The sequence below is a fragment of the Pristiophorus japonicus genome, chromosome 9, assembly GCF_044704955.1.
Source record: "Pristiophorus japonicus isolate sPriJap1 chromosome 9, sPriJap1.hap1, whole genome shotgun sequence".
Classification (NCBI taxonomy): Eukaryota; Metazoa; Chordata; class Chondrichthyes; family Pristiophoridae; genus Pristiophorus; species Pristiophorus japonicus.
The window spans coordinates 210,865,511-210,881,385 of record NC_091985.1 but is presented as its reverse complement, the minus strand read 5'-3'; the positions used below and the strand labels follow the sequence as shown (position 1 = coordinate 210,881,385).

General features: G+C 46.0%; 1 protein-coding gene across 1 annotated transcript in view; it reads left to right on the top strand.

Annotated features, from left to right (window-relative positions):
• The window catches only part of LOC139273608 (zinc finger protein 850-like), a 560,896-nt gene extending 546,042 nt beyond the window's left edge, over positions 1 to 14,854 (top strand). The window contains exon 3 of the mRNA XM_070890567.1: positions 13,656 to 14,854. Coding sequence (XP_070746668.1) covers positions 13,656 to 14,421 — 766 coding nt within the window. The 3' untranslated portion in view covers positions 14,422 to 14,854. The remainder of the gene's footprint in view (positions 1 to 13,655) is intronic.
• Positions 14,855 to 15,875: the final 1,021 nt, after the last annotated feature.

The following is a 15,875-nucleotide window of genomic DNA, read 5'->3' as shown; positions in this document are numbered from 1 at the left end:
GGACCAAGAGCTGAAAAGTGGGATTTGGCTGGATAGTTCTTTGTCGGCCAGCACGGACACGATGGGCTGAATGGCCTCTCAGTGCTGTAAACTTCTGTGATTCTATGATCCTGTACTTAGTGATGAAGTTTGTAAATTATGAGAAATATAGAAGATTAAGGGGTGATGTAATTGAGGTGTTTAAGATGATTAAAGGAGTTGATGGGGTGGATGGAGAGAAACTATTTCCTCTGGTGAGGGAGTCCACAACAAGGGGACACAACCTTAAAATCAGAGCTCGGCCATTCAGGACTAATGTCAGGAAGCACTTCCTCACACAAATGCTGATTGGCTGTTCCTCTTGTCTGGAGAGTCTAGAACTAGGGGTCATAGTCTCAGGATAACGGACGGCCATTTAGGACTGAGATGTGGAGAAATGTCTTCACTCAAAGGGTTGTGAATCTTTGGAATTCTCTGCCCCAAAGAGCTGTGGATGCTCAGTCATTGAGTGTATTCAGGGCCGAGATCGATAGATGTTTGGACACTGAAGGAATCCAGGGATACGGGGAAAGTGGAGTTGAAGTACAAGATCAACCTTGATCTTATTGAATGGCGCGGCAGGCGAGAGGGGCCGTACGATCTACTCTTGCTCCTATTTCTTATGCTCTTACAGCGTAGTGGAAATCCGGAACTCTGTTCCCCATAAAATTGAGGCTGGAGCTAATTGAAAATTCCAAAACTGAGATTGATAAATTATTCTTCGGCAAGGGTATTAAGGGCGATGGAACCAAGGCAGGTAGATGGAGTTAAAATACTGATCAGCCACGATCTAACTGAATGGCACAACAGGCTCAAGGGGCTGAATGGCCTTTTTCTGTTCCTCTGTTCCTACACAGTGATGACTTTTGTAAACAGCTGTTACAGGGGATTAGAAGGGGAGGATATGCAGACAGGATTAAACCTGGGCCCCTCCTGTTCCTATGATTCAGTCACACTGGGTGTTACCTTTACCCATTGGGAGGAGGCTCCAGTGACCCTGCTGGAAAATGCACATGTGAGGCTTCAGGTGAGGACATAGAAACATAGAAACTAGGTGCAGGAGTAGGCCATTCGGTCTTTCGAACATTCAATAAGATCATAGCTGATCATTCACCTCAGTACCCCTTTCCTGCTTTCTCTCCATACCCTTGATCACTTTAGCCGTAAGGGCCATATCTAACTCCCTCTTGAATATATCCAATGAACTGGCATTAACAATTCTCTGCGGTAGGGAATTCCACAGATTAACAACTCTCTGAGTGAAGAAGTTTCTCTTCATCTCAGTCCTAAATGGCTTACCCTTATCCTTAGACTGTGTCTCCTGGTTCTGGACTTTCCCAACATCGGGAACATTCTTCCTGCATCTAACCTGTCCAGTCCCGTCAGAATTTTAGATGTTTCTATGAGATCCCCTCTCATCCTTCTAAACTCCAGTGAATACAGGCCCAGTCAATCCAGTCTCTCCTCATATGTCAGTCCTGCCATCCTCGGAATCAGCCAGGTGAACATAGAAACATAGAAAATAGGTGCAGGAGTAGGCCATTCGGCCCTTCTAGCCTGCACCGCCATTCAATGAGTTCATGGCTGAACATGCAACTTCAGTACCCCATTCCTGCTTTCTCACCATACCCCTTGATTCCCCTAGTAGTAAGGACTTCATCTAACTCCTTTTTGAATATATTTAGTGAATTGGCCTCAACAATAGAACCTTCGCAGCACTCAATAGCAAAAATGTCCTTCCTCAGATTAGGAGACCAAAACTGAACACAATATTCCAGGTGAGGCCTCACCTGTACAACGGCAGTAAGACCTCCCTGCTCCTATACTCAAATCTCCTAGCTGTGAAGGTCAAAATACCATTTGCCGCCTTCACTGCCCTGCTGTACCTGCATGCCTACTTTCAATGACTGATGTATGTACCATGACACCCAGGTCTCGTTGCACCTCCCCTTTTCCTAATCTGCCGCCATTCAGATAATATTCTGCCTTCGTGATTTTGCCCCCAAAGTGGATAACCTCACATTTATCCACATTATACTGCATCTGCCATGCATTTCCCCACTCACCTAACCTGTCCAAGTCAACCTGCAGCCTCTTAGTATCCTCCTCACAGCTCATACTGCCACCCAGCTTAGTGTCATCTGCAAACTTGGAGATATTACACTCAATTCCTTCATATAAATCATTAATGTATATTGTAAGTAGCTGGGGTCCCAGCACCGAGCTCTGCGGCATTCCTCTAGTCACTGCCTGCCATTCTGAAAAGGACCCATTCATCCCGACTCTCTGCTTCCTGTCTGCCAACAAGTTTTCTATCCACGTCAGCACATTACCCCCAATACCATGTGCTTTAATTTTGCACACCAATCACTGTCGAGGTTCACACATGGAGATTGGGCACATGGGTCACATAGTGGAAAGAAACTGGTGAGTGTAGAACTGAACCCAGCCAGAGTCAGCACCTTCAGGGGAGTAAAGGGAGGGGAACCAGTGACTGTAGAACTGAACCCAGCCAGAATTGGTAGTGAAAACTGGGAGTGGAGGAGAAACAGTCTAGGAGATGTGCGATGTGCTTGGATTTCAGCACAGCAGGAGGGACAATGTGTGGGACAGGGATTTACAGCTTTATGGGAACAAGAAAAGAAAGAATCTTCCATGGAAAGTACATATGCCTATTCTGAATTTCTGTCCTGTACTTTCAATGATGAGTTTTGAAATCTCCTTTCACAGTGTATTAGAAGGTGAGATTTGCAGACAGGAAACTCAAATGAAATATCACGTCAAGATCTGATGTAGTTATTCGATTTCTCAGGACTTGAATATCATCAGCCTTTGAATGTGGAAGGAGAAATGTTTCTCTGTTCTGTCTGTGGGCACAGATTTCAAACATCAGTGTGACTGGAAAAGCACCGAGACACACACACCCGTGTGAGAGTGTTCCAGTGCACTGCCTGTGGAAAGAGCTTTAACCAGTTACACAGCCTGAAAAAAACATCGCACCATTCACAGCAGGGAAAAACCATACATGTGTTCTGTGTGTGGACGAGGCTTCAACTGATCATTCTACCGGTTTCCAGCTTTGCTGCTCGCTGGCTTGTGGTTTTAATTTTCTCTGCCGCTTCTCTGGACTCTGGGGAGGTACCAGCGGATTGGAAAGCAGCTAATGTAACGCCTCTGTTTAAAAAAAAAGGGGGCAGACAAAAGGCAGGTAACTATAGGCCGGTTAGTTTAACATCTGTAGTGGGGAAAATGCTTGAAACTATCATGAAGGAAGAAATAGCAGGACATCTAGATAGGAATAGTGCAATCAAGCAGACGCAGCATGGATTCATGAAGGGGAAATCATGTTTAACTAATTTACTAGAATTCTTTGAGGATATAACGAGCATGGTGGATAGAGGTGTACCGATGGATGTGGTGTATTTAGATTTCCAAAAGACATTCGATAAGGTGCCACACAAAAGGTTACTGCAGAAGATAGAGGTACGCGGAGTCAGAGGAAATGTATTAGCATGGATAGAGAATTGGCTGGCGAACAGAAAGCAGAGAGTCGGGATAAATGGGTCCTTTTCGGGTTGGAAATCGGTGGTTAGTGGTGTGCCACAGGGATCGGTGCTGGGACCACAACTGTTTGCAATATACATAGATGACCTGGAAGAGGGGACAGAGTGTAGTGTAACAAAATTTGTAGATGACACAAAGATTAGTGGGAAAGCGACTTGTGTAGAGGACACAGAGAGGCTGCAAAGAGATTTGGATAGGTTAAGCGAATGGGCGAAGGTTTGGCAGATGGAATACAATGTCGGAAAGTGTGAAGTCATCCACCTTGGGGAAAAAAAAAAAGGGAATATTATTTGAATGGGGAGAAATTACAATATGCTGAGGTGCAGAGGGACCTGGGGGTCCTTGTGCATGAATCCCAAAAAGTTAGTTTGCAGGTGCAGCAGGTAATCAGGAAGGTGAATAGAATGTTAGCCTTCATTGTGAGAGGAATGGAGTACAAAAGCAGGGAGGTCCTGCTGCAACTATACAGGGTATTGGTGAGGCCGCACCTGGAGTACTGCGTGCAGTTTTGGTCACCTTACTTAAGGAAGGATATACTAGCTTTGGAGGGGGTATAGAGACGATTCACTAGGCTGATTCCGGAGATGAGGGGGTTACCTTATGATGATAGATTGAGTAGACTGGGTCTTTACTCCTTGGAGTTCAGAAGGATGAGGGGTGATCTTATAGAAATGTTTAAAATAATGAAAGGGATAGACAAGATAGAGGCAGAGAGGTTGTTTCCACTGGTAGGGGAGACGAGAACTAGGGGGCACAGCCTTAAAATACGGGGGAGCCAATTTAAAACCGAGTTGAGAAGGAATTTCCCAGAGGATTGTGAATCTGGAATTCTCTGCCCAAGGAAGCAGTCGAGGCTAGCTCATTGAATGTTTTCAAGTCACAGATAGATCGATTTTTAACCAATAAGGGAATTAAGGGTTATGGGGAGAGGGCGGGTAAGTGGAGCTGAGTCCACAGCCAGATCAGCCATTATCTTATTGAATGGCGGAGCAGGCTCAAGGGTTTAGATGGCCTACTCCTGTTCCTAATTCTTATATTCTTATTGACCTACGGTGACCTCCAACTTGCATCTGTTTCGCCATCAGCTTCCTTTCCCGCCACCGACTCTGATTCCTATGGCAACAACCTCCCTCCTCGAACTCTCTGCCCCTCAAATAGCCTCTGGACTTCACTCGCCTGCTCCACCTGTCTCTGAATTTGGACAGCGGTTCGTCGATGCTCCGTGTCGGCCCCATCCTGCTGACACCGGCTTTGTCCCTCCATAGGACCTCGGACTTTGACCCTGGTTCTAGCCTCTAGCCCGTTTTAAGTAGGGCCTGTCCCAATGGAACAGCTCCGTCTTTCCCTAGTACTGGTGCCAGTATCCATGAAGCAAAACCCTTGCCTCCCACACCACTCTTTGAGTCACACTTTTAACTTTCCAATCTGCTTATCCCTGTACCAATTGCCGCGTGGCTCACGTAACAATCCAGAGATGATTCCCTTTGAGGTTCTGCTTTTTAATTTGGACCCCGACTCCTTCAGCAGAACCTCATTTCTAGTTCTACCTATGTTGTTGGTTCCTACATGGACCACGACAACTGGATCCCCCCCTTCTCACTCCAAGTTCTTCTCCAGCTGTGAGGAGATTCTTTAGCCCTGGCACCGGGCAGGCAACACAACCTTCGAAACTTCCGGTCGCGTCTGCAGAGAACAGTATCTATCTCTCTGACTATACTGTCCCCCAACACAACTACATTCCCTTTCAAAGTGTCCAGATAACTCCCCCCTCCCTGATGCCCCACAATGTCTGCACCTCAGACTCCAGCTCAACAACTCTGAGCTGAAGCTCCTCAGGATGCATGCACTTACTGCAAAGGTGTTTGTCCGGGATCACAATGCTCCCCACAAACTCCCACATGCTGCATTTGTGACACACCACCTGCACTGCCAGCCCTATATCACCATGTTCTATTTAATTAAATGTTATTACATTTGTATTTAAGTAACTTATTTTACAGTTTAGTTCTTTGACTTCTTACTTGATCTGCATTGAGTAATGGATAATGACATTAAATATCTACCTGTAACACAAAGCATTACAAACAGTGTGGGCAAAAAGCTGCAACTCCTTCCCCCTCTTCTCCCAATTCCCACTCTTTCCAAGTTCCCAAATAAACCATTCTGTTTAAGTACACTCCGTTTAAGACCGCACTGTGCAGACCACTCAAGGAGTGGTGAGGGAGTCCACAACAAGGGGAAATAACCTTCAAGTCAGAGCTAGGCCATTCAGGGGTGATGTCAGGAAGCACTTCCTCACACAAATGCTGAGAGGCTGTTTCTCTTGGCTCGAGAGTCTAGAAATAGGGGTCACAGTCTTGGGATAAGGGGTCGGCTATTTAGGACTGAGATGAGAAATGTCTTCACTCAGGGATGTGAATCTTTGGAATTCTCTAATCCAGAGGACTGTGGATGCTCAGTCATTGAGTATATTCAGGGCTGAGATCGATAGATTTTTGGGCACTAAAGGAATCAAGGGATACGGGGATAGTGAGGGAAAGTGGAGTTGAGGGAGAAGATCAGCCATGATCTTATTGAATGGCGGAGCAGGCTCGAGGGACCGCATGGCCCACTCCTCCGATTTCTTATCCTCATATGTTCTTCAAGGGTAGTGGAAATCCAGAACTCTGTTCCCAATAAAACTGAGGATGGGGGATAATTGAAAATTACAAAACTGAGGTTGATAGATTCTTCTTCGGCAAAGGTATTAAGGGCGATGGAACCAAGGCAGGTAGACGGAGTTAAAATACTGATCAGCCATGATTTAATTGAATGGCGGAACAGGCTCAAGGGGCCGAATGGTCTTTTCCTGTTCCTATGTTCCTGATGATATTTGTAAACAGCTTTTACAGGGGATTAGAAGGAGAGGATATGCAGACAGGATTAAACCTGGGTCCCTCCCGTTCCTATGATTCAGTCACACTGGGCGTTACCTTTACCCACTGAGCCATTGGGAGGAGGGTCCAGTGACCCTGCTGGAAAATACACGTGTGAGGACAGTGGAATAGCCTGTTGACACTCGCTGTCGAGGTTCATACAGGGAAATTGGGCACATGGGTCATGTATTGGTGAGTGCAGAATGGAACCCAGCCAGAGTCAGCACCTTTTAGGGGTGGAGAGGGAGAGGAACCAGTGAGTGTAGTACTGAACCCAGCCAGAGTCAGCACCATCAGGGGTGGAGAGGAAGAGAAGGGTAAAATAGTAGCAATTTGTGCAATATGCCTTGTTCTCTCCCTGGATCTTAAACTACTGAACTCACTCTTCCTCTAAAACTTCAGCTTGGTGTCCCTCAGTCCCTACTCCTTGATTTACCACACCTTCTCTCTCTTTCCCCCTGGATGTGTTCCACACTCTGGACCTTGGGCCTTCCCCAGGGATTCTCAGTATGAAGAGGGGGAATGTGTGTTGAGACAGGATGTCCCAGCTCTCCACCTTTAAAGGGACACGGAGAGGACCAGCTGGGCTGAATGGCCTGCTTTATGACATCACTGCAGTGCCTCGCAACCAACCTCACTGAGCCCTGCTCATTGTGGACTGGCAGTGTTTGATGGGACAGTGTAGAAGGAGCTTTACTCTGTATCTAACCCGTGCTGTACCTGCTCTGGGAGTGGCTGATGGGACAGTGTAGAGGGAGCTTTACTCTGTATCTAACCCGTGCTGTACCTGCCCTGGGAGTGGCTGATGGGACAGTGTAGAGGGAGCTTTACTCTGTATCTAACCCATGCTGTAGCTGACTGCAGAGTGCTTCAGGCAGACAATATGATCTCAGAATACCCCATTCCCCAGCACTGACATCCATCACCTCGATGAGAACATCATTTAACCCAAAGATAAGAGAAACCCATCACCTGGACACAGATGCAGAGGGACAGTGAGTGTCCCGAACATTGTTGTGCAGTGTGCTCGATAGTTCCTCCCTGGGTCTGAGCCTTTTGGTGATGATTTGAATTTGATGTCCTCGAGTTACTGACTCACCGACTGGTGGAAATAGTTTTTCCTCATTTACCTGATCACATTCTGACCACCTCCCTCAGATCTCCAATTCTCCTTTGTTTTAATGAAAAGAGCCCCAGTTTCTCCAATCTCCCCTGATAACTAAAGGCTCTTGTCCCTGGTATCGTCTCAGTGAATCTCTCTGCACCCTCTCCATGGCCTCGACATCCTTCCTGGTGTAAGATCCCCAAAACCTAACACAATATTCGAACTGCAGTCGAACCAATGATTAGTACAGGTTTACATGACCTCTGCCCTTTTGTACTCCACACCCCTATTTATAAAACTTAGGATCACATGTGCTTTTTAACCACTTCATCAACTTGTCCTCCCACTTTTAAAGGTTTGCGTATCTGAAGCCCTTCTAGGTTTTAGAGATATTAACATAACATGGCTAAAATACATCTCATGGGATTAAGGGTAATATATTAGCATGGATTGAGGATTGGTTAATGGACAGAAAACAGAGTAGGAATGAACGGGACTTTTTCATAGAATCAAAAAAATGTACAGTATGGAAGGAGGCCATTTCGGCCCATCGTGTCTGCACCTGCCGACCAAGACCTTTGCTTAAAAAGGGAGAAAGGGATAGACCGAGTTATTACAGGCCAGTACGCTAACCTCAGTGGTGGGAAAAGTATTGCAAAAAATCCTGACGGAAAGAATAAATCTTCATTTGGAAAGACATGGATTAATCAAGGACAGTCAGCATGGATTTGTTAAGGGAAGGTCATGCCTGACTAACTTGATTGAATTTTTCAAGGAGGTAACCAGGAGGGTCGATAAGATCAGTGCGTATATTGTAGTGCAAATTAATCTTAGCAAATCTTTTGATAAGGTCCCACATGGCAGATTGGTTATGAAAGTAAAAGCCCATGGGATCCAAGGTAAAGGGGCAAGTTGGATCCAAAATTGGCTCAGAGGAAGGAAGCAAAGGGTAATGGTTGATGGGTGTTTTGTGACTGGAAGTCTGTATCCAGTGGGGTTCTGCAGGGCTCAGTGCAGGGTCCCTTGCTTTTTATGGTATGTATCAATGACTTGCACCTAAATGTTGGGGGTATGATTAAGAAGTTTGCAGATGACACTAAAATAGGCTGTGTAGTTATAATGAAGAAAGCTGAAGAACAGTGACAAATGGAATTCAATCCGGAGAAGTGTGAGGTAATGCATTTGGGGAGGTCTAATAAGACAAAGGAATACACATTAACTGGTACGGCATTGAAAGGTGTAGAGGCACAAATGGACCTTTGAGTGTAGGTTCACAGATCCCTGAAGGTAGCAGGCCAGGTAGATAAGGTGATTAAGAAGGCATGTGGAATACTTGCCTTTATTAGTCGAGGCATGGAATATAAGAGCCAAGGACATTATGCTTGAACTGCATAAAACACTGGTTAGGCCGCAGCTGGAGTACTGTGTGCAGTTCTGGTCACCATATTACAGGAAAGATGTGATTGCACTGGAAAGGGTGTAGAGGAGATTTACAAGAATGTTGCCTGGTCTGTAGAACTTTGGCTATGAGGAAAGATTGGATAGTCTAGGTCTGTTTTCTTTAGAACAGAGGAGGCTGAGGGGAGACCTGATTGAAGTGTATAAGATTATGAGGGGCCTGGATAGAGTAGATAGGAAAGACCTGTTTCCCTTGGCAGAGGGGTCAACAACCAGAGGGTCTAGATTTAAAGTAATTGGATGGAGGTATAGAGGAGACATGAGGGGAAATGTATTTATCCAAAGGGTGGTGGGAGTCTGGAACTCACTGCCTGAAAAGGTGGTAGAGGCACAAACCCTCACCACATTTAAAAATACTTGGATGTGCACTTGAAGTGCTGTAACCTGCAGGGCTACGGACCTAGAGCTGGAAGATGGGATTAGGCTGGATAGCTCTTGGTCGGCCGGTATGGACACGATGGGCCGAAATGGCCTCCCTCCGTGCTGTAAATTTCTATGGATTCTATGACATAAACTGGCTGATATAATGTGTATAGCGTGAAAGAGAAGTTTAGTCTGAGTTAGAAACTCGACAATCGATTCGGTGCAGACAGGTTGCCATGGCAACACTGATAAGACATTCCATTCACTGAATCCACTGTTGGAATCTGTAATCAGATCAGGGGAATGAACAGGGTTTGTCTGTCAGTAACCACAATGCAAGCTGAAACCAGAGTGAGTGTCACAATAGATTAGATTTATAATGTGTGATGTTTATCCCTATAATTGTGAAACTATAAGAAATAACAACTATCAGCTGGCAGGGTAGTTTAGAGATAATGAGAAAATTACTGAAGAAAAGTAACTGCTGGGAACCAGGGAAAGTGTCCTTGTAAATCACAGATTAGAGAAGTTCCAGCTGTCTTTTCCCAGCTTCCTGCCCAAACCCAGCAGAGAAGACACAGAAGAGTCAGGTGCCAGAGGTGGATCACTGCAGTGTATAAAAGTGAGGGGAGACTGATGTAAGGGGACAGTCAGGACTGGAGACACCGGAGATCAAGCTCAGGGCGCCCGATGTTCCATCCAGCGGGCTGACCTTGTGTCAGTTACTGTGGGCACGCGGGACTTGCATGTTTACTCTGATTGATGGGTCAATATAAGTTACGGTGGAGGACAGAGAATCTGCTCATCTTACATTTATTTGCTAAGGTAATAGTTTCTGACACTGGACTTGCTAATTAACAGGACAAGGCATTAGCTAGAATCTAACACCTCTTTCCTATTCTGCTTCTCTACTGCTTTTACATTTTTACCATTTAATGTACTTTTCTTAAAATTTCCTTGTCCCAAAATGTATCACCTCACATTTCTCTCTGTTACATTTCAGCTGACATCTACCTGCCCCATTTACTAACCTGTGTATTCACACTGAAACTATGTACAGTCCTTTCAGTTGGCCATGGGCCCTTTTTTGGTCTCCTCTGGAGATTTTGATCGTGTGCCCCATATACCCAAGCCCAAATCATTTCTCTATATTGAGCAGAGCAATGGTCCCAACACTGACCATGGGGACACCACTGTTTACATTTCTCGGATCTGAAGAGCATCCATTAACCACTATTCTCTGTTTTCTGTCCTATACCCAACTTCCTCTCCACGCTGCCCCACTCCCTTTAATAACATGAGCCTTAATTTGATCAACAAGCCTCCTGTCCGGCACCTTATCAAACACCTTTTGACAATCCATCTACACAACATCCACTGCATTTCCTTTCTCACTGCACTGTGTTATTTCCTCAAATAATCCCTGCTGTCTGTCCTGAACTAATCCATTTCACTACCAAACATTGCAATGTTTGCCCCACCCAACAGGGTTTCTTCTGTTGAAAACCACAACAGAAAGATCCACAAAGCGGCGACTCGTCAGGGAGCGTCTGCAAATGAAGCAGAAACATGGAGTGGTCAGGGGGTGCCTGTAAATGAAGGAGAAATGGTGACAGGCCAGGGAGGGTCTGTAAATGAAGGAGAATTGGTGATTGGTCAGGGAGGGTCTGTAAATGAAGGAGAATTAGTGATTGGTCAGGGAGTGTCTGTCAGTGAGGGAGAAATGGCGAATGGTCAGAGAGGGTCTGTAAATGAAAGAGAATTGGTGATTGGTCAGGGAGCGTCGTAAATGAAGGAGAATTGGTGACAGACCAGGGAGGGTCTGTAAATGAAGGAGAAATAGAGACTGGTTTCCCTCTCTCTCTTGTCCCCTGTCATATGCAATATATGTGGAGGATTTTTATGAAAACTGATCAAAAAAGAATTTTACAGAAAATAACTGATTTCACATCTTATGTAATATAGTTATAAATTGGGATGGTTCAAAGGAACTTCTTTGTCCATATTTGTAAAACAACAAAGAGTGGGCGGGAGAGAAAATCATTGACTCATTGATTTTGTTCTCACTCTGCACACAGGGGCTTTCTCAGCATCTCTTCTGAAGGTGCTGGTAATTGCTGGGGAGACGGTTTACAGCCCATAGAATTGTAACAGGTGGGCCCAGATTTAGATCACCCTGTTCTCTGAACTGCTCAAGTCCCACTCCAGAGACTTGAGCACAAAAGTCCAGGCTGGCACTCCAGTGCAGCACTGAGGGAGCACTGCACTGTCAGATGTCGTCTCTTGTGATGTGACGTTAAACCGAGAACCCGGCTGCAACTCGAGTGGATTTAAAAGATCCCATGGAACTATATCGAAGAAGAGCAGGGGAGTTACCTCGGCGTCCTGGCCAATATATATCCCTCAATCAACATCACGAAAATACGTTATCTGTTCATTGCTGTTTGTGGGAGCTTTCTGTGCACAAATTAACTGCCACATTTCCTACATTAAAATAGGAAATACAACACCTGCCCTTTCACCTCCTCCCTTCCCACCATCCAGGGCCACAGACACTCCTTCCAGGTGAAACAACGATTTATTGTACTACTTTGAATTTAGTATACTGTATTCGCTGCTCACGATGCAGTGTCCTCTACATTGGAGAGACCAAATGCAGATTGGATGATCGCATCGCGGAACACCTTCGTTCAGTCGCAAGTGTGACTCTGAGTTTCTGATCGCTTGTTATTGAAATTCTCCGGACCTCTCTCTCCTCGGCCTCCTCCACTGTTCTAATAACGCTCGAGGCACAGAATTTCACCTTCTGGACTCGACATTGAGTTCCACAATTTCACCATAACCACCGCTCCCATTGTTTAGTACAGCAGCTGTTGGTAATGATCTCCATTTACACCTCCTCCAGACCCATCTTTTGTTTCTTGTCCCATCACCATCTCCTTTTGCCTTGCTGCATCATCCCTTTTGTCATTTAATCACTCCTGTCTTTCCTCCCCTCTTTCCCTGCCTCTGCACTTACTTAAAACTTATATTCAAGACTGAGATAGATAGATTTTTGGAGTCTAGGGGAATCAAGAGATAGGGAGATGGGGCGGGAAAGTGGAATTGAGGTTGATGATCAGCCATGATCTTATTGAATGGCGGAGCAGGCTCGAGGAGCCGGAGGGCCGACCCCTGCTCCTATTTTCCAGTTCTGATGAAAGGAAAGTGACCTGATACGCTAACTCTATTTCTATCTCTACAGATGTTGCCTGAGTATTTCCATTATTTTCTTTTATATTTCAGGTGACCAGTGAGTGTAGAACTGAAACCTGCCAGAGTCAGCACCTTCAGGGGAGGAGAGGGAGGGGAACCAGTGAGTGTAGAACTGAACCCAGCCAGAATCAGCACCTTCAGGGGAGGAGAGGGAGAGGAACCAGTGAGTGTAGAACTGAACCCAGCCAGAATCAGCACCTTCAGGGGAGGAGAACCAGTGAGTGTAGAACTGAACCCAGCCAGAGTCAGCACCTTCAGGGGAGGGGAACCAGTGAGTGTAGAACTGAACCCAGCCAGAGTCAGCGCCTTCAGGGAAGGAGAGGGAGGGGAACCAGTGAGTGTAGAACTGCACCCAGCCAGAGTTGGTGGTGAAAACTGGGAGCGGAGGACAAACTGTCTTGAGACGTGCGATGTGTTTGGCTTTCAGCACAGGGAGGAGGAAGAGAGTCGGATGGGGATTTACAGCTTTGGGGGAACAAGAGAGGAAAGAATGTTCCATAGAATCTAGAATTGTCTGTTCTATACTTAGTGATGAGTTCTGTAATCTCCTTTTACAGGATATTAGAAGGGGAGATTTTCAGACTGGAAACAGAAACCAAACATCACGTCAAGATCTGACAGTTACTTGATTCCTCAGGCCTTTGAATGTGGCAGGAGAATTATTTGCTTGTTCTGTCTTTCAGAAAATATTTCACAAATCGGCATGACTGGAAAAGCACTGAGACACACACATCCGCGTGAGTGTTCCAGTGCACTGACTGGAAGGAGCTTTAACCAGTTACACAACCTGAAAAAACATTGCACCATTCACAGCATGGAGAAACCATTACACGTGTTGTGTGTGTGGACGAGGCTTCAACTGATCATCCAAACATGGAGAGTCACAAGGACACCTGCACCATGGAGAAACCGTGGAAATGTGGGGACTGTGGAAAGGGATTCAGTTACCCGTCTGAGCTGGAAACTCATCGATGCAGTCATACCGGGGAGAGGCCATTCACCTGCCCCATGTGTGGGAAGGGATTCACTCGGTCATCCCATCTGCTGAGGCACCAGCGAGTTCACACTGGGGAGAGGCCGTTCATCTGCTCTGACTGTGGGAAGCATTTCACTCAGTCATCCAACCTGCTGACACACCAGCAAGTTCACACTGGGGAGAGGCCGTTCATCTGCTCTGACTGTGGGAAGCATTTCACTCAGTCATCCAACCTTCTGACACACCAACAAGTTCACACTGGGGCGAGCCCATTCACTTGCTCCATGTGTGGGAAGGGATTCACTCAGTCATCCAACCTGCTGACACACCAGCAAGTTCACACTGGGGAGAGACCGTTGATCTGCTCTGAGTGTGGGAAGGGATCCACTAGTTCATTTAACCTTCTAACACACCAGCAAGTTCACACCAGGGAGAGCCTATTCACCTGTTTGGAGTGTGGGAAGCGATTCACTCAGTCATCCAGACTTCTTACTCACCAGCAAATTCACACTGGGGAGAGGCCGTTCACCTGCTCTGACTGTGGGAAGCATTTCACTCAGTCATCCAACCTTCTGACACACCAACAAGTTCACACTGGGGCGAGCCCATTCACTTGCTCCATGTGTGGAAAGGGATTCCCTTCATCATCAACCCTGCTGACACACCAGCGTGTTCACACTGGGGAGAGGCCATTCACCTGCTCTGAGTGTGGGAAGGGATTCACTCATTCATCCATCCTGCTGACACACCAGCATGTTCACAAGTGACTGCAGGGGTGGGAGTCTACTGTTATTGCTGATAAGCACATCCCGGCTGAACCATGTTCATTCTGACAGTTGGGGTTTGTTTCTGCTGATGTTAATGACCCCTGTAACTGGGCTGTTGTTTAATATTTTGATATTTCAAATAAAACAGTGTGTCGATATTTAATGTCTCCAAGATAAGAGGAGACTAATTGATGTCCTGTTTCTGACTGCTCTATTTTGGGCCTTTTTTCAATTCTAACTCTACATTATTTCAGTTCTCAAACCTGTTCGTTACTCTCAGGGACAAGTCCCAGCTCCCCCTACCTTCCAGAGTGCCTCTCCTTGCCTTGGTATCCAGGGACGGTCTCGGTAACATGCCCGGGATCACTAAACACAAAACACAGTTTGTTAATCATGTTCAGCTACTGGACTTAGCGTGTGCCTCACAGCATCTCTCTCACCTTCGCTGTGTGAATAGAGCAGCATGCCTGCAAACCTCGTCTTGAATTTAAATCCACTCAGCAAATGTATTTAACAAAATATGAACAAGTAAATACATCACGGCCCAATAATCCAACTCCTTATTGACAGCAGGAAGTCTGTTGTCTAACTCCTCGAGTGAACAAAATAAAGAGCCCAAATGTAAGAGCCCCTCGAATCCTTTAATACCTTTCAAATCGTGACCAGTTCCTTATTGTAGAATTCTCTGTCCCTGTGGGAGTCAATATCGGTCAAAAACTGCTGATTGAAAACTTATAAAAAATGTTCTCTTTTTCAGCGTTTCAAGCTGACCTGTTCCTTCTCTGAGAATCTCCAAGGAGACTCTTTGATTTGAACACATCTCTCTTTTATATCCACCATTAGAGTTACGGGGAATTCGAATACATGACCACTCAAATTTAAAAGAGCCCATCAGTCATATACAGACTGAACCAAACACACAGCTCGGTGTCAGTATGAACTATTCCTCTCACCAGCCTGTAAATGAAACCTGTAATACTGAGGCTAAAATTCCCCCTCCGTGTGCTGGGGGTGCAGGCAGTGCTGGGCAGAAGGAGCAGCAAACTGGCTTCAGAGTTGACTTTTTCCTTTCCCGGGGTTTTGCGATGAGCATATGCTGGGGCCCATTGAGCTTTCACTGCTCCTGACAGGGTAGATGAGAGAGGATGTTTCCCCTCATGGGGGAACCGAGGGGCCATAGTTTCAGAATAAGGGGTTGCCCATTTAAAACAGAAATTAGGAGGAATTTCTTCTCTGAGGGTGGTGAATCTTTGGAATTCTCTACCCCAGAGAGCTGTGTAGGATGGGTCTTTGAACATATTTAAGTGATGATACAGATTTTTGAAGGAGAACGGAGTCAAGGGCTTTGGGGAGCGGGCAGGGAAGTGGAGTTGAGGCCAGGATCCCATCAGCCATGATCTTATTGAATGGCGGAGCAGGCTCAAGGGGCCAAATGGCCTACTCCTGCTCCTATT